The sequence below is a fragment of the Terrapene carolina genome, unplaced genomic scaffold, assembly GCF_002925995.2.
Source record: "Terrapene carolina triunguis isolate 2854851 unplaced genomic scaffold, T_m_triunguis-2.0 Scaffold33356, whole genome shotgun sequence".
NCBI classification, from domain to species: domain Eukaryota; kingdom Metazoa; phylum Chordata; order Testudines; family Emydidae; genus Terrapene; species Terrapene triunguis.
In genome coordinates, this window is record NW_020697707.1 from 1,965,621 (window position 1) to 1,984,085 (window position 18,465).

At 46.1% G+C, this 18,465-nt stretch overlaps 1 protein-coding gene across 1 annotated transcript in view; it reads right to left on the bottom strand.

Moving 5' to 3' along the window:
* The window catches only part of LOC112110888 (dynein heavy chain 6, axonemal), a 181,768-nt gene that overhangs the window by 131,428 nt on the left and 31,875 nt on the right, over positions 1-18,465 (bottom strand). The window contains exons 19-28 of the mRNA XM_026663340.1: positions 13,599-13,718; positions 10,981-11,161; positions 7,467-7,563; positions 7,038-7,233; positions 6,264-6,428; positions 4,919-5,032; positions 3,548-3,673; positions 3,291-3,446; positions 2,343-2,504; positions 382-519 (exon numbers count right to left, since the gene is read on the bottom strand). Coding sequence (XP_026519125.1) covers positions 382-519; positions 2,343-2,504; positions 3,291-3,446; positions 3,548-3,673; positions 4,919-5,032; positions 6,264-6,428; positions 7,038-7,233; positions 7,467-7,563; positions 10,981-11,161; positions 13,599-13,718 — 1,455 coding nt within the window. The remainder of the gene's footprint in view (positions 1-381; positions 520-2,342; positions 2,505-3,290; positions 3,447-3,547; positions 3,674-4,918; positions 5,033-6,263; positions 6,429-7,037; positions 7,234-7,466; positions 7,564-10,980; positions 11,162-13,598; positions 13,719-18,465) is intronic.

Here is an 18,465-nt window from a genome sequence, read left to right on the forward strand (position 1 = left end):
GTGCTTAAATAAAGGATCTAAGCAGGGCCGGCTCTGGCTTTTTTGCCGGGGGGGGCGGCTGGAGCCCCTGGGGGAGGGCGGCGAGCCCCGGCGGCGCCTCCGGTCTCCCCCCCGGCGGCCAGAGCGCCGGGGGCAGGGCGGCGAGAGGGCGGCGAGCCCCGGCTGGGGCTCGGCTCGGCTCTCCCCCCGGCGGCCAGAGCGCCGCGCCGCCCCCCTCCAGGTGCCGCCCCAAGCACCAGCTTGGGTGCTTGGTGCCTGGAGCCGGCCCTGGATCTAAGATCTCAGTGTTGTCAGTCTAGATCTCTTCACAAGCATGACATTCATTAAAAATGTACATCAAACACTACGTGTGTTTTAATATCTAATAAAAAAAGATATTACCTTTGCAGCTTTAGCATTCCTAATAGTAATCAGCTGCTGAGCAATCACAGACAGAACTTCAATATCAATTCGGTTAAATTCATCAAAGCAGCACCATGCTCCAGACTGGGCCAAACCACTGAAGAATCGTCCCATCATCTGAAATCATAGCACAGTCATAGCTTAACACTGCACTGACATGTCTCAAGTTCTTCAAAAGCTATGAAGCTAGTTAGTCCAGTTTGAGAGAAATGGAGAGGAAGAAGAAATGTCACTTTGTGGAAGAAAGAAAAACTGGCTTATTTATACAGCACTGTAGGGCCCCCCCATCCAGACTGGAACATGCATCCAGACCACTGAATGAGGCAGGGGTCCTGGGAATAAACAGCATGTTATTCTGTAATTAAAGCTGCATACGCACAAGGCGCAGAATAGAATGTTTATAGTAAAAACCCCAGAATGATTCCAATCAACTTGTAAGCCATATTTTTATGCATACTTGCTTCTATCAGCTTTATGCTGTAAAGCACTTCAAGATACTTTCATCTTGTGGGCTAATTTCAAACTAAAAAAAAATAAAGACAATTAAGGAGCAGAGAGAGAGAGAAAGAGAGAGAAAAGAGGCCCTAAAACAGAGGTTCTCAATCCTTTAAATAGAAAAGAAAAAGAAAAATGGGCCTTGGAAGTAGAAATAAATGTCAAGGGGAAACTGACATCAGAGAGTATCTGCACCAGATCTGACCACAGGAGAATTATACACCCATGGGGGAAAAAATAGAATCTCTTAAAATTTATTTTATTGCCACATGCTGTATATTAAAACGCTTTCTTAGAAAAATATCTTTATTACAATTAATAGTATGAAAAAAGTCCATGTTCTCTAAAAAGATGTCACATGATTTGTGAAATCCAAAACCTTCCCTGAACTCTATTCTACACTGTTTTCTTATAAAATTAGTACGATCCAATCAGCTCAGAATTGAGAAGTTAAATGCTGACATACAAAATTCTCAGTAAAAGTGCCCAGATTTCCCTTTACACTGCTCAGTTGGTACAAGGGAACATGATCTGGCCACTGCTGAGCATTTCCCAGGCAAAAAGGCATTCCACAGTGGTGTCAAGCTGGTGGAGCCAGCTCCTACACCAGCCTAGTCAACCTGGCACAGGGGGCTGGTGAAGGGAGGCAGTGGGTGTGATAAGGCAAACGGGTCGGGAGGGGATGGAGTGGACACCCTATGGCAAGTGTCAGCTAGTGAATGGTCCCTTAGGGAACCATAGGCAGCTGTCATGTTAGAACAGGTTTATGTCAGGACCAGGGCTGGGGCAGTTTGATACCACCAGCCCCTACAAACTGAACGCATCTTGGCAAAACAGAGAATCTAGCCCAAGATAAGATTTTTAAATGCAGTTCAAAAGGATAGGGAAACTTGTTATTATGGACACATCTTCCCCAAACCTGCCTTTTTAAACATCCAAAATGCTTGCGGCCAATGCTTTTCTTCCTGATGGAGAAGGGGAACCTATTTTATATTTATCTATATAGCTCTAATTTCTTAAAAACTTCCCGGACTGCCTCACTCTTTCCTAATGATAATTAAGATTTTTTTGTTAATTTTAACATGTCTGCAATTTCTTTTTTTTTTCTTTTCATCACCCTCCCCTCTCCTTTGTCATAGTGCAAAGAGCTAATTCTGTGGTAGGGCAAAATTACAGCGCCATTTCTATGGAGAGATTCTATAAAGGCTGGGCACATTCATCCTATTTATACTGTAGTAGAGCTAAACAAAAGGAAGATTGGCTTTGTGGTTAAGATACATGACTACAAACCCAAGAGCCCTGGATTCTACTCTCAGCTCTACCGTTCATTTCCATGTGACTGTAGACAAGTAACTTCACAGGGACAAATGGAGCATTGAGTTTTGTCTGTGCAATCCCACTGACTGCATTGAGATTGCTCATATTAATACATTTACTTCTCATACCTTGTAATCCAAACCATCAGAGCAGTTAAACACAACACACTGGATGGCAAGTGCTTTGGCAAGGTCTTTAGTAGTCTCTGTTTTACCAGTTCCAGCAGGTCCAGCAGGAGCTCCACCTAGGTCAAGCTGCAAAGCTCCCATAAGGCAAAGGTAGCAGCGATCCTGATGAGATTCATACGGTATTGTTACATATGGAAGAGTAGGTATTTGCCAAAGCTTATGCTACTTTTCACTTTTTCTGATTTGTTTTAAACACTTCATAAGCCTGCTGACATATTTACAAATACTCTACGTATAAGGTGATAGCAAATAGTATGGAGCAGATCCTTACTTGGAGCTCCCCATGGAGCTGTGACAATTTGCACCAGCTGAAGCTCTGCTCTAATGTATTTAAATCAGCACAAACTGTCCAAAATACACCATTAAAAAGTGTAGCTCAGTATATTAGCATACAGTGGGCTAAATTCTGAAGTCCTCATTCTGGTAAACCCCCCATTGCCCAATGTTATTACATTCCTTATTGCACACGAGCCTGATTTTCCAATATGCCAATTTGGATGGTTCACTGCAGCCAAAAACTCAGTACAAAGCCTGTCCACAAATATTCCTGAATTTTCCATGTAATAGAAAATGCCCAGATGTGTTGAATATTGGCTGAATTAGACATCTCTGCATAGGTATAGATGAACATCTTGAGTCCTTTCACCAAAGGTGTAACTGGTAATAGTAACAGGCTGTTATCTTCCAGGGCACTTTAGTTTTATTTTGCTGCAAAAAGGTAACACTATGAAGGAGTATAAGCCCCTGTTTTGTACAGTGCTACACGTCAATCCCATACTAAAAGATTTCTAAATACCAAGTACCTATCTACGGGTTATTCACTACTAATACTTCTAACGCAACAAACCTCTATCTAAATAATGATAAAGAGTATAAGTAAATACATACAGTCAGTGGGGTTATCACCAATCTTGGACATGCTCCTAGGTATTCATAGCCATAAGTATACTGGGATAAAGCCATCCTAGCAACACAGTTATCCAGATCAAGATCCCAGTAATAACGTAGTTGTCTTTGCCATTCAAAATTGTCAACAGTGTCCACCTACAGAGATAATACACAATGCATTTTTGAATAATGTGATTCAAAGCAGTTAGCATTTTGTACAAAAATATCCGTTATTTTGACATAAACAGTTGCTTTACCTTTTCTGCCACAAGTTCACTGACGATATCTCTTGCATGTACATCAATAGTTATCAACGCTGTTATAATATTTCTGTGTAATTTTGGAAGAATACCACGGACTAATCCAGCCAGTGCATTTAACCTCTATAAATGAATAAATAAAGTGTTAAAGTATTTTCTCACTGCACTGAAAATATCAGAACTTTAAAATAGGTGGTCAGGTCTTCAGCAGGTACAAATTAGCACAGCTCCAGGATACATCTCTAACTAAGCTGTGAAAGTTTAAGAAATAAAATTGCACATTTCTGGAGATATTGTGGTTATTTAGAATATAGTTGTTTTACATCTGAGGGTCATTAAAATAAAGCTTGCATTCATTTCTTCCCATTTTTGACTGCTTTCAAACGGTTCTCAACACAGATAAGAAAATATATATATATAAACTTAGCAGCTCTAAACCAACTGAAGTATATAAAATCATTTAAGAGATTACAGAAAATCAAACAGCCTGGTGACATGGAAGCTGACTACTGTATTTCCCAAATATCAGCTCCATTGGGGAGCCAAATATTATCAAACACCAACTTGAAAGTATTGGCACTTAGCATTTGACCACTACACACTGAAACCTCTACCCACTCTGGCTAACCCTCACAGAAAAAGCCCTATGCATAGCTCACCAGAATCAGATTCTGAGCCGCAGTCACACGGCCAAAAGACCACTTTGAGCAACGTTGGCAGAGATGAGCACTCACAATTCCCTCAAAGCCATCATTCCATAGAAGCAGGGTATAAATACCCAGCCCCTCAAGCCATCCCTCAGTTCTTCTGCCTCCAGAAGCCTTGTTTGGAGATGGGCTCCAAAGCAGAGTTAAGGATGAAGGGTCAGTGAGGCTTGATGGAGGCAATGCAGTTGGAGAACAAGTTACTGTTTGCAAGATTTTCCTTCATGATCTTGCTTCTGTGAAGCTCTATTGCAGGATGCTAGTTAGTACTGACCTCCCCGCGATAGTGGCCTGAGGAACCTGGCAAGTTTAACAGTGACTGCAGCACAGCATTTCTAAAACCAGCATCTGCTCTTGATGTCATGTTGAGCAAACAGTGACTTGTGAACATATGAACAAAATTCCATGCAGCAAGCCCTACCGATTTCAGCTGAAGCCACAATCTCTATACTTGTCCTTAAGACGACTATTCCCCTGATGGAGTATGCCCTAAGGTGGCTCAGGCACGTGAACATCAGCTGGTTCACAACGGGACTGGATACACAGGCTTAGCCACTTAGCAGAATTTTACTTTCTTTTTAAAAATTAATTCAAAACAAATTTTCAAGCATGGCAAACAAAACGTTAAATTCATTTGATGCCAAAATCCCACGTACAAACTCACATCAACATTTATTTTTTCAAAGTCACTTAAAGCTTGTAAGTGATCATGATCTTCTCCTTCTAAGCACTGAGTCAGATCACGGCACCACATGAGCTGGGAAACAGTCAGGACAACCTGTAGAAAGGAAACATAAAAATACCATCGATACGTCTTAGAGAAGTTGGCAGAGTAGGAACTCAGATACAATAATGATGGGGTCACATAAATAAGCAAGGCCGTGATCCTGCAAGCATGCATGGGCTTAAATTGGACAACTCATGGGCTTAAAACTAAGCATATGTTTAGATGTTTCCAGGATCAAGGCCAAAGTAAGTGGATAGGTATGACATACCAGGGTGCTATGCAGACCAATGGAGGGCTGTGCCATCCCTGCCCTGTAACCTTGGGTGCCTTACAATGCCTTGCTGAAGTAGCTCCCACAAACAACCGTCCAGCATGTAAGCCACACCCTGAGTGTCTGTGTGCAACTAGGGTTATGCTCTGGCTTTTATACTGCAGGGTGACCCCAACATGCTCCCAGTCCTGGATTTTCCCCAAGGACACTCCAAATATATTAAGTCCATTATTCCTTTAAGGGAAGAAATACACAGCTGCTTATTACTTTAGAGTTGCGCAGACACTTTAACTTAAACACACTGGATTAGACAAAATAATAAAACAAGTTTATTAACTACAAAGAGATTTTAAGTAAGTAGAAATAAAGAGGCATAAAAATAAAAAATGGTTACAAGAAAATAAAGATAAAACACTTTCTAGTGCCTAATTTAACGAACTATATTAGATTCAGACAATCTCACCACATGCTTCTAGTAGCAATACTGACAAAACTCATGGAGTCAGGACCCCTCCCACAGAGTCCAATGGCTGTTTTCTTTGTCTTCTCAGGTGCAGAGAATGAGATGGGCAGGGAGACAGAAAAGGGTGTCTTGGGGGTGTTTGCCCCTCCTTTTTATAGTTTTTTAGTCCCTCTTTGAAAATCATTTCCAGTGAGAACCAAGGGACAGGCAGTCTGCTAGAGGAAGGATGTTCCCTGCATGGCTTTTTCACCTGTGCGCGCTTTCCTTATTTTCTCCCTTGATGACTCTGTTTATTGCTTAAACCCAAATTAAGACAAGCATATTCTCCTTTTTCAAGACAGGTATGTTTGACGAGTTTGGTGCTACGTGACTCTGAACATGGGTTTTTAATGTCATACAGGGAAACTTATAACTTTAGGCATAAAGCTGCCAGACACATTTTACCATGCTATTACTGATCAGCAAGTTATATGTCTTCAAGTGTGAACACAGGGGTGTATTCTATCACAGTAGGCAAGAAAGATCACACAAAAATTAGTGTGGCTTACCTGAGATGGGTGTCCAGCAACAACCCATTCCATTCTCACTCTGGTTTGATAATCAGCAATAGCAGCTTTAGTCAGGCGTCTAAGAGAAGAGAACATGGCTTCTTCTACTTTACTAAGCCAGTCTTCTACATTTCCTCTGGCCTTAAGTCCTTTCCCTAAGCCAACCTACAATCAAAAGCTGTGTTAACCATGGAGGTACTATTTCCTCTGAGTTTATATGCTCATACCTTGATACTGTAGGTGTTTTCTAGGATCATTGATGGCACAGCAAAAAAATACTAAGCCTGATTCACCAGTGTACTACTCCATAGGACAAGAAGCAATGGGCTTAAATTGCAGCAAGGGAGGTTTAGGTTGGACATTAGGAAAAACTTCCTAACTGTCAGGATGGTTAAGCACTGGAATGAGTTGCCTAGGGAGGTTGTGAAATCTCCATCACTGGAGATTTTTAGGAGCAGGTTAGACAAACCCCTGTCAGGGATGGTCTAGATAATACTTAGTCCTGCCATGAGTGCAGGAGACGGGACTAGATGAGCTCTCGAGGTCCCTTCCAGTCCTGTGATTCTATCATTTTTATGCCAGTGTAATGCCACTGAAATCTAAGGAGCTCTAGCCTTATAAACCTGGAGTAATGCAGTGATGGATCTGGCCTATTCTGTATTTTATTCATATATAACAGTTGTGTTTCTAACTTTTTCTTTTCACGTACTGTATATATGGAAAATATATATTTACTGGAAACAGATTAAAAGAGTAATCAAAATATTTACTTACCCTCTCTCCCTCGGGTGACAACATTGCTAAAATATCATTAGTAAAAACCTTTTCTTCTCCTTCAGATGGAGCCATCATGGCAAACTCTAGTTTAGAAATTGAATCAAAGCATTTTCTTAAATGAGGCTGAACTGCTTGAGGATTGCGAGTCTGGGCCAAGATTTCCAGGAGTTCATCGTTTGATAAAAAGTAAAACCTGTTTGATAAACAAAAGAACTTTAGATGCAAAATATTTGACACAAAAATTAAAAAAAAAAAAAAAAATCATTCTTAGCTAAAAATAGTACAATTTGGAAGAATTTTATAGTATAACTAAAGATTCTTGCCATTTGTATTAGTAGCAGACAATATAACATTAAATCAAATATATGCCTTCTATTGATGTCAATCATCAGATTGCACGGATTGTTTGCAATGACTTTTACTAACCTGGGAAAGATAACTCGCTTGGACTCCAAATAAGCCTCTAGGCATTTTTGAATTTGATCAAGTAGCCCATTGTTATTCTGAAAAGTCTCTAAGAGGCCTATGAAGAGAAAAAAGATTACTTGAGAAAACATTGTAGTGAGAATAAAAAAACAAAAGAGAAATATTGTGATTAAAAGTGCAAGGAAAAACTCTGCTTTTTATAAGCTATGTCTGAAACCCTGTCACCAGATAAAACTAAATGTTGTTACGTGTTAATAATTTCAATGCACATTTTAGGGCTTGCAAAGAATTCACCTATGAAACCGGGGCACATATTCAATTACTGCTTCACCCACTGAACTCATTTCAATTTACTGCTACATGGGCAAAACTCCTATCCCTCACCTGAAGCCTGAGTAAACAAACAGAGGATCCCGCCCCAGGGTTATAGGTGAAAGAACTCATCCTTCACAACACAGTCAGGGCACTTGACAGCCCCCAGCTGCTCCTTGGCCGCTACTCCAACCACTGGGCTGTAATAGTGGCTATGAGCTGCCCAGGCACAGGGACGTGCGCCATTTTATGGCTCCAGTGCGCCTTGCCCCCCCTATCCTTCTGTGCCACCCTGGAAAAAGTCAAGATCGAGCAGTACTCAGTGGTGAATACGAGAGATCCCCTGCCTGTGGCTTGGATGCCTTGTGCAGGAAAATATTTCATAAAATCCAGCAGGTGTCCATTTTGTTTCTTAAAATATTGTACATTCTGTAGACTATGAAAAATGTCAATGGACAGAAAGTGATTCAAACAACCAAAGAAGTCTAAAAACCAGTAAAAAGGTCCTAACATTCTACACACAAAAGTGGATTCTGCAGGAATGCAGCAGCAGAAAGCGGAATGTTTTGGCTGCTGCAAATTTTACTGTAATCCAAAATGAACTCTCCTACCCTGGCAAATGAAAGAGTTAGTGTCCGGTGCCACTTAGTACCTGGATCTTAATGCTTAACATGGAAAACCTTGAGTCTGATTTTCCATTGCCCTGCACCTTCTGAAGTCATTGACACCATTCAAAGTGAGTTTTAAATAGTTCATAATCAGAATGGTAATGATTTCTCCCACTGTGCACTTCACTCCTGTGTGCATTTGCAGGATCAAGCCCTTAAGGAAGACTTTACAAGTCAGGTTAGTGAAGTAGGGGAGAGATGGAAAGATGAATGTAACGGGGTGGCTTGCGACAAGGATCGCCTGGTTCCGCTATAAAGCGCAACAGGAAGCTGAGTGGAGGATGCTCAGGGAGATCAGAGGCTGCTGGGAGTCACTGGGCTCCAACAGAAAGACTTGAGACTCACAGTGTGTTTACACTTAAAATGCTACAGTGGCACAGCTGGACCGCTGCAGCTGCGCTGCTGTAATGCTTCAGTGTAGACACTACCTATGCCAATGGGTGTAGGCAATCCACCTCCCCGAGAAGTAGTAGCTAGATTGACAGAGGACAGTGCTATCTACACCGGGGGTTAGGTCGGCTTAACTACACCGCTGATGGGTGTGGATTTTTCACACCCCTGAGCAACGTAGTTAAGCCAATTTAATTGTCTAGTGTTGATCATGCCTGAGACTACAGGCACGAAAGGCCTGGGAGGACCCTGATAATTGGTTAAATGCATGGAATTGAACTGTTTTGTGGATAAAACAAGGAGGGTAGTACTGGATGGAAAGAGAGACTCTACAAGAGTAAGAAAAGACTCCAGCCAGGTACGATTGAAAGTGGCTTGCCAAAGCAGAGAAGAGCTGCAAAGAAAAGACTTGGGGGACGAGAGAAGCCTCCAGACTGATTTTTTGCTTTCTGCTTTATATCAATAAACTAGACATGGGGCATGGCTACACTTGCAAGTTAGAGCGCATTAAAGCAGCCCTGTGCGCTCTAACTCACGACACGTCCACACTGGCAAGGCACGTAGAGCGCTCTGACTCCGCGGCTACAGCGTTCCTGGTAATCCACCTCGGCGAGAAGCATAACGTTTGATGCGCCCCCGCTGGAGCACCGTGGCACCAGTGTGAACGCCCTGGTCTATTAATGCGCTCTGATCGGCTGCCAGAAGTGTCCCACAATGCCTGTTCTAGCCACTCTGGTCATCACTTTGAACTCTACTGCCCTGCCCTCTGGTGACCAACTGTCAGATCTGCCCTTTAAATTCTCTGGGAATTTTGAAAATCCCCTTCCTGTTTGCTCAGCCAGGCGTGGAGTGCTCTCAGGGCATCTTTCCAGGTGACCATTCCTCCACGCGCCTGGTGATCCCCAGAATGGAGCAATGGCGAGGTGCTGGACCTCATCAGTGTTTGGGGCGAGGAAGCTGTCCAGTCCCAGCTGCGCTCCAGCCGTAGGAATTACGATACCTTCAGGCAGATATCAAGGGACATGATGGAAAGGGGTGCACTGCAGTGCAGGGTTAAAGTGAAGGAGCTGCGGAATGCCTACCGCAAAGCCTGCGAGGCAAACAGGCACTCCAGTGCTGCCCCCACGACCTGCCGTTTCTACAAAGAGCTGGACGCAATACTGGGGGGTGACCCCACCTCCACTCCGAGTACCACCATGGACACTTCAGAGCCCAGTTCAACAAGCCCAGGAGGAGGAGGAGGAAAGCGGGAGTGAGAGTGCTGAGGAGGAGGGAGACACCCCAGCATCTCTAGATGCATGCAGCCAGGAGCTGTTCTCAAGCCAGGAGGAAGGTAGCCAGTTGCGGTGGCCGGTGCTTGGGGAAGGACAAACACCAGAGGATGTGCCCACTAAGCGGCTTTTATTTTGGGAAGGAAGTTATTCGGTGCAGGCTCTTGGGGCGAGGAGGGTTAGGTCTGCATGCATGGACAATTTTCGCTCTCTGAAGGCTGGTTTAACTCAAAGTGCTCTACATCTGCAAGTGTAGCCATGCCCTTGGATGCAGGAGCATTATTGGACAAAAAAGCCTGTATGGAGTTTATTTAAGGAGCCCTCTGAAAGGGGAAACTGAGGCAATGGGCTGTGTACAGAGCTTTCTTGAAGCCATCAGGGTGTGGTTGGGAGGTGGAAAGGTCACTTGATGACAGTGAGGGAAACTGATTGATAGAAAGACACAAAATATAGGGGAATAGGTAGAGAACATAATATAGAGAACGGTTGCAAGGAGAGAAAGTAAAAAGGAGACAGGATACTGAAAACAATAATGGAAGATATATATTATGAGTGGGAAGAGAAGAGAAAGCAGAGTGAAAGTAGGGAGAGAATGCATAAAGAGAGCAAATGAGCTATAGCAAGTTACATTTTGAATATATATTAAACAAAGTTGATTGACAACATATTGCAATTAAATGCAGTACATAGTAAACAGGACACAATAGTCTTATTCCTTTACGCTGCAGGGGGAGTGGCCTTGGGGTGGAGCAGTACAGGTATTTTTCATCCTACTAACAGACATAAGTGTTAGGCTAGCAAGTGCGGAATAAGGATTAACATCACCTACAATGGCTTATACATTGATTGGGATAATACACCATTATTTTATACCAGGCTGAGTAGCAGCACGAAGAGCATTTGGCAGACGATTAACTTTTCTCATTATTTCCTTCCAGGACTTATCCACCTGTAAGAACATCTTTGCCTCTCCAGGTAGCTGCCTCTGTATATCAGGAGCACTAAAAATACTTTCTAAGTAAAGCCAGTTTCTCTGACATGTCAACCACTCTTCCTAGAAAAAAAAGGAAAACTTGAGCAATTAGTCCCCATCCTTACAAAGGAAAATTATTGAAATACAGTCTGAATTTTCAAATTAGGAAGCAGAAGAAAATCCACAAATATTAAACATGAATCCTCCATAAGATTTCAGATATCCACCCTTAGGCCTGGTCCACACTAACCCCCCACTTCGAACTAAGATACGCAACTTCAGCTACGTGAATAATGTAGCTGAAGTTGAAGTACCTTAGTTCGAACTTACCACGGGTCCAGATGCGGCAGGCAGGCTCCCCCGTCGACACCGCGTACTCCTCTCGACGAGCATAAGTACCGGCGTCGACGGCGAGCACTTCCGGGATCGATCCCAGAAGATCGATTGATTGTGTCTAGACAAGACACGATAAATCAATCCCAGAAGATCGATTGCTTACCGCTGGACCTGGAGGTAAGTATAGACCTACCCTCAGACTGTCAAAACTTCAATATTCATGACACAATTTTAGCCCTTTGGCTCAACTATCAGACATTTGATGAGACAGTGTGCACTTTGCCCCCCACCCTCCAAAGATCTCCTAAGATAATTTTCTATATGGCAAATTGTATGGTCACGAAGAACGTACATTTCCAATACACTCACCAAGTAAACTCTATTTGATAACATGCTAGGTAGGCTGCTTTGAAAAATCTGGCAAATCTTCTTGGACATTTGTCAGATTCTCTCTTAAATTGTGATTTATTTATTTTTTTAAAAGGGGGGAAAACAAAGGATATAATATATGCTGCTTGAGAAGAACCTTTATTTTATGACATGTGACAGGCTGCAAGAGACTGACTTGGCCACCAGCAAACAAAGGGTTAACTGCAGGTCTGCTGCCTTCTTCCCTTGCATGAAGATTAACAGGATGGTGCTGGATATTGCAGGCCAATCAGGTTCTCCAGCAGCACAAAGATGTCATACTATGAGGTGGTATCTCCACAAGGCTTTTTTGCCCCAAACTTCCTACTGTGGCTACTACTCTGGCAGCTCCACTGGAGGTCGCAACATTAGAAGCGTTGGTGTAAGCAGAGCTCCAGGCTGCCAGCATTTTCAGCACCATGTCCCCTAACCCTGCCCAGAGTAGGTCTACACAGCACCGGCAGCTATTGGTGCGATCAGTGGAGTTGCAATGGTGGTAGCAACAGTGAGAAATTATAGAGAAATAAGCCTCAGGCTCTGTTCATTGTTACCCTACAGCCTCTCTGCACCAGCTAGGCCGGCACAAAGGGGACACAGGATAGGCACAATCCCGCTTCCAGGTGATACTGGTCCCTGGGGATATATCTGCGCTGCAATTAGACCCCGTGGCTGGCCCGTGCAAGCTGACTTGGGATCGCAGGGCCCGGGCTAAGGGGCTGTTGAATTGCAGTGTAGACATTCAGGCTCAGGCTGCAGCCCAAGCTCTGGAACTCTGCTACCTCACCCGTACCTGAGCATGCTTAGGACCTCTTGTTTTCTCCTGTTGCAAAAAAACTCCCCCAGCTCTGACCAGTGCTGTGTGAGCCCCTCCCAGTGCTACATCTGCAGAGGAAGAGAGCTGGCCAGTGTTGCTTCTCTTTCTAATATTAATGTTTTACTGTTGCTAATTTTAAAATCACACATTCACATTTTCCTTTAGTTTCAATATTTTGAATAATTTTCCATTCGTTTATACTACGGGCATTTCAATTTAGGTCCATATGCTTCAAGTATTATTTAGGCCAATGGGGCCTTGTATATTGATCCTCAATTGACCATCTGCAGTATTTCAGTGCAGAACGCTTCCTCTACCCATGATATTAGCCCTGTCCACCCCACAGCTGATGAACTGGCCACTATTTTCGCTCAATTACATGTACCCAACCCAGAATCGCTCCCAGCTATCACACTTTCTGGCAAGAAGTGCCTCATGTCAAGAACTCAAAGCTGACCTTGTCATCCCCACTCCAGCAGCAAGGCACCAGCTACCCCACTTTGCAAGGGGCTTGGACCTTGCCTCCCATAGGCTGCTGGACCCACCCACCACCCACACCAAGACCAGGAGAGATCTGATACCACTACTACTGAACGCTCTTACTATGCACCCTAGCTTCTCTCTGCTTGCGGCCAACACGCACTTCCAATTTGCAGAAGCCATTCACTTGCCAGTTAGATAGCATTCCCAGGGTGAAAGTTAAACAAATACAGTATAAGCTCATTATTTGGACTGTGTAAGTCACTGACACATTCTGAATGATGGTTTTCCTAACAAATATAAGTTCAATGGGGACTTTGTGACATCACCTTGTAAAATTAGGTTTAAAAAAAAAAAGATCTCCTTTCAAGCAATTTCAACATATTCAGTATTTTAAAATAAACTAGAACTCCGCCACTTTGTCCTTTATTTGAGACTCAAGCTAAGTCCTAAGAAGCTGTTTTGTTGTTTGCTACTCACCAATGTTTGACTAAATAAGGAGAGCTGCTTTTGCCATTCATCAACACGTGCTTTCAGAGGGCCCACATATCGTGAGGAGGCTATAGTTGCTACATTAATAGTGCTGTCATCAAGAAGAACCTTAAATAAGAAGTACACAGTCTGTCAGTTACCGTCTGGGGACCTGATTCTCCACTAGCAATGATCAAAATAAAATGGATGAAGGTATGTTATTTCAATACAAATGGTTTGTTGCCTAAAGTTTTAGTTGAATCAAACTTTGGCTGAAGTGTATGCTATGATTTCATAACATATTTTCCAAATCACAGAAATTAGGCCCTGATCCTGCAAATGGCTCTGCACAGATCATAGGATCATAGAATATCAGGGTTGGAAGGGACCTCAGGAGGTCATCTAGTCCAACCCCCAACAGACCCAAGCACCTGCAAAAAGGGTACACCGTTGCAGGAGAGGAGTTCTAGATAGGTTTTATGCAGTCATCCAGCTGATATTAGTTCTTCTAGTTCTAATGTTTGATATTAACCAAAGTATCTATAATTTATTAAGATAATTACATATGTAATAGATACTGCAATTGTTAACTTTGGAGAAAAAACAGTTACTCACCTTTGTAACTGTTGTTCTTCGAGATGTGTTGCTCATATCCATTCCAATTAGGTGCGCGCGTGCCGCGTGCACAATCGTCGGAGAATTTTCTACCCTTGCAACACCCGGTGGGTCGGCTGGGGAGCCCCCTGGAGTGGCGCCTTCATGGCGCTGGATATATACCCCAGCCGACCCAGCGCCCCCTCAGTTCCTTCTTGCCGGCTACTCCGACAGTGGGGAAAGGGGGTGGTTTTGGAATGGATATGAGCAACACATCTCAAAGAACAACAGTTACAAAGGTGAGTAACCGTTTTTTCTTCTTCGAGTGCTTACTCATATCGATTCCAATTAGGTGACTACCAAGGCTTACCTAGGCGGTGGGGTCGGAGTGAGACATCGCTGAGTGCAGAACCACTGATCCAAATGCACCATCATCTCTAGACTGCTGTACAAGCGCATAGTGAGCGGCAAAGGTGTGAACCGATGACAAAACCGCCGCTCTACAAATGTCATGGATCGAGAGGTGAGCCAGGAAGGCAGTCGAGGAGGCTTGGGCCCTCGTGGAGTGGGCGGTGAGGTGCGGCGTCGGGGCACCGGCCAGGTCATAGCAAGCATGAATACAGGACATGATCCAAGAGGAGATATGTAGCGAGGAGACCAGTAGGCCTTTCATCCGGTCAGCCACTGCAACGAAGAGTTGAGTCGTCTTCCTAAACGGCTTCGTACGCTTGATATAGAAAGCAAGGGCCCTGCGTACATCCAAGGAGTGCATACGCTGGTCTTGTCGCGTAGCGTGCGGCTTAGGATGGAAGACCGGGAGAAATATATCCTGGTTCACATGAAAAGCTGATACCGCCTTGGGAAGAAAGGCAGGGTGGGGGCGAAGCTGCACCTTGTCTTTATGGAAGACTGTATATGGAGGTTCGGACATGAGCGCTCTGATTTCAGAAACACGCCTTGCTGAAGTGATGGCTACAAGGAAGGCTGTCTTCCAAGATAGGTAAAGGAGTGACCAGGTAGCCAATGGCTCGAACGGGGGCCCCGTGAGCTTGGAGAGAACCAGGTTAAGATCCCACACCGGAACCGGTTGACGCAGCTGTGGGTATAGGCGGTCTAAGCCCTTGAGGAATCTGACGACCATCGGGTTAGAGAAGACCGAGGAAGTGTGTTCTCCTTGGTGGAACGCCGATATAGCAGCCAGGTGCACCCTGACCGAAGATATCGCCAGGCCCTGCTGTTTTAGGGATAGGAGATATTCAAGTACAAGTGGGATTGACGCCTGCAAGGGGGGCGTGGCCCGCTGCTCGCACCAACAGGAGAAGCGCTTCCATTTGGCCAAGTAAGTGGCCCATGTAGAGGGTTTCCTGCTGCCCAACAGAACCTGCTGCACGGAATGTGAGCATCGTAGCTCTGTCCGAGTCAGCCATGCAGCATCCACGCTGTAAGGTGCAGCGATTGCAGGTCGGGGTGACAGAGTCGGCTGTGGTCCTGAGAGATCAAGTCCAGGTGCAGTGGAAGCGTGATCGGAGTCTGTACCGACAGCTCCAGGAGCGTGGTGTACCAGTGCTGTCTTGGCCAAGCTGGAGCGACTAGAATCATACGTGTCTTGTCTCTACGTAGCTTGAGCAGGATCTTGTGGACGAGCAGAAATGGAGGGAAAGCATAGAACAGCTGGTCCTTCCACGGTAGCAGGAAAGCGTCCGACAGGGAGCCTGGAGATCGCCCCTGGAGGGAGCAGAACACGTGGCACTTCCTGTTGGCGCGTGAGGCGAATAGGTCGAGCTGGGGAAATCCCCACCTCTGGAAGATGGAGTGGATATAATCTGGGTGAATCGACCACTCGTGCGTCTGGAAGGATCTGCTAGACGGTCCGCTAAAGTGTTCTGGACTCCAGGGAGGAACGATGCCATGAGATGTATCGAGTGGGCAATGCAAAATTCCCACAGGCGAATGGCCTCCTGGTATAGGAGGGACGATCGGGCTCCCCCTTGCTTGTTGATGTAGAACATGGCCATGGTGTTGTCTGTGAGGACTGCCACGCAACGGCCATGTAGGAGACCGTGAAACGGCTGACAGGCTAGGCGCACTGCCATCAGCTCTTGAACATCGATGTGCAGAGCTAGTTCGGATGTGGTCCACAGGCCCTGCGTTTGGTGCTCCCCGAGGTGAGCGCCCCAGCCGAGAGATGATGCGTCCGTGACCAGGTACAGGGAGGGTTGTGGGATGTGAAACAGCACTCCTTCGCACACCGACTTGTGGTTCAGCCACCAGTTGAGAGAGATCAAGACCGAATTCGGAACCGTGACCACCATGTTCAGGCTGTCCCGACAAGGACGGTACACTGATGACACCCAGGCCTGAAGCGGGCGGAGCCGAAGTCTGGCATGCCTGGTTACGTAAGTGCAAGAAGCCATGTGTCCGAACAGGCTGAGGCACTTCCTTATCGTGGAAGTCGGGAAGCCCTGGAGGCTGCGGATGATGTTTGCGATGGTCTGAAACCGAGTGTCTGGCAGAAGAGCGCGGGCGAGTCTGGAGTCTAAGACTGCCCCGATAAACTCTATTCTCTGGGTTGGCTCCAGAGTAGACTTTTCTTTGTTGAGTAAGATGCCCAACTTGTGGAATGTTTGTAGTGTGATTTGGACGTGGGATTGAAGCTGCTCCCTGGTGTGGCCGCGCACCAGCCACTTGTCTAGATACGGGAACACCTGTATCCTTTGTCGACGAAGGTAGGCTGCCACGATGGCCATACATTTGGTGAACACTCTCGGAGCCGTGGACAAGCCGAAGGGAAGGACGGCAAATTGGTAGTGTACGTTGTTTACTACAAATCGAAGGTAGCGCCTGTGCGGAGGGTAGATTGCTATATGAAAATATGCGTCCTTCATGTCGAGGGCGGCGTACCAGTCTCCAGGATCCAGGGAAGGGATAATGGTCCCCAGCGAGACCATGCGGAACTTCAACTTTACCATGAATTTGTTGAGTCCGCATAAATCTAAAATGGGTCGAAGACCCCCTTTTGTCTTGGGGATCAGGAAGTAGCGGGAGTAAAACCCCCTGCCCCTTAACTCTGATGGAACCTCCTCTATCACCCCCATAGAAAGGAGCGTAAAAACCTCCTGTGTAAGGAGTTGCTTGTGAGAAGGGTCCCTGAAGAGGGACGGGGCGGGAGGGTAGAAGGGGGGGGAAGAAGAAAACTGAAGAGCGTATCCCCCTTCCACCGTGTGAAGAACCCAACGGTCTGAGGTTATAAGGGACCAAGCACGGTGGAAATGGGAGAGGCGATCCCGAAATAAAGGGAATGGATCCTGAGTGGTGGCTAGTACGCTGTCCTCGAGCGCACCTTCAAAAATTTTGTCTAGGCCCTGAAGGTGATCTAGGAGGGCCTTGGTTCTGACCGGGTTGGGGGCCGGTCGACCTCCTTCTACCACTTCGTCCACGCCTTCTGGGGAAGTCCTGTCTTGGACGAGGAGGAGGAGGGTAGAACCTCTGGGGCTGGGGCCTAAAGGGCCTGCGCTGGGGTCCTGGGACATGCATCCTCAGCTGAGAATATGCTCACCACCGGGTCCTCCACTTCCACTATCTCCTCTGCCTGTAGATCCATGTTCCGTGCCACCCTACGTAACAGGTCTTGGTGGACACGGAGGTCTATCGGGGGTGGGCCCAAGGTTGTCGTGCCCGCCACCACCTCATCTGGGAAAGATGAGGAAGATGCCTCAGGAGGTAAAGGATCCAGAGGTGGGTCTGGATCCGAGGGTCCCTGATGTCCAGGATCCCGTGTACCGGGGTCTGGGGCCTGCATGGGCGTTGGCACAGGAGCCTCAATACCCCCTGGGGGAGGACGGGTAATGGTGGCCTCCGGTACCCTGGGCTCTGAGTGTGCCGAGCGAGAGGCCGCTGGTGGAGCCCCTTGTGCCTGGTGATATGCCCATGGGGTCCAGAAAGACCAATGTGCAGGGTCCTGTCTAGGGTCCTCTGCCCCATCCTGCCAATGGCAAAGGTCGTCCGCTGCCTGACCCTGAGCAGGATAGGCTGAGCGGGAGGCACCTTCAGAAGAGCGAGACGCAGATCTTGAGGGCCAGGGCAGTGCCGAGCGTGATTGTGCTGGCTCCTCCTGGAACGGTGCCGAGCGGTGCCGGTCCACGGGAGAGTGGTCTCTGCGCGGTGCCGGGGAGCGGAACCGGGAGCGAGAACGGTGCTGATGGCCATGCCGGTACCGGGATCCAGATCTGGATCGCGAAGAAGACCGTCTGTAGAATCGGTGCCGGGAGCGGCCTCTCGAACG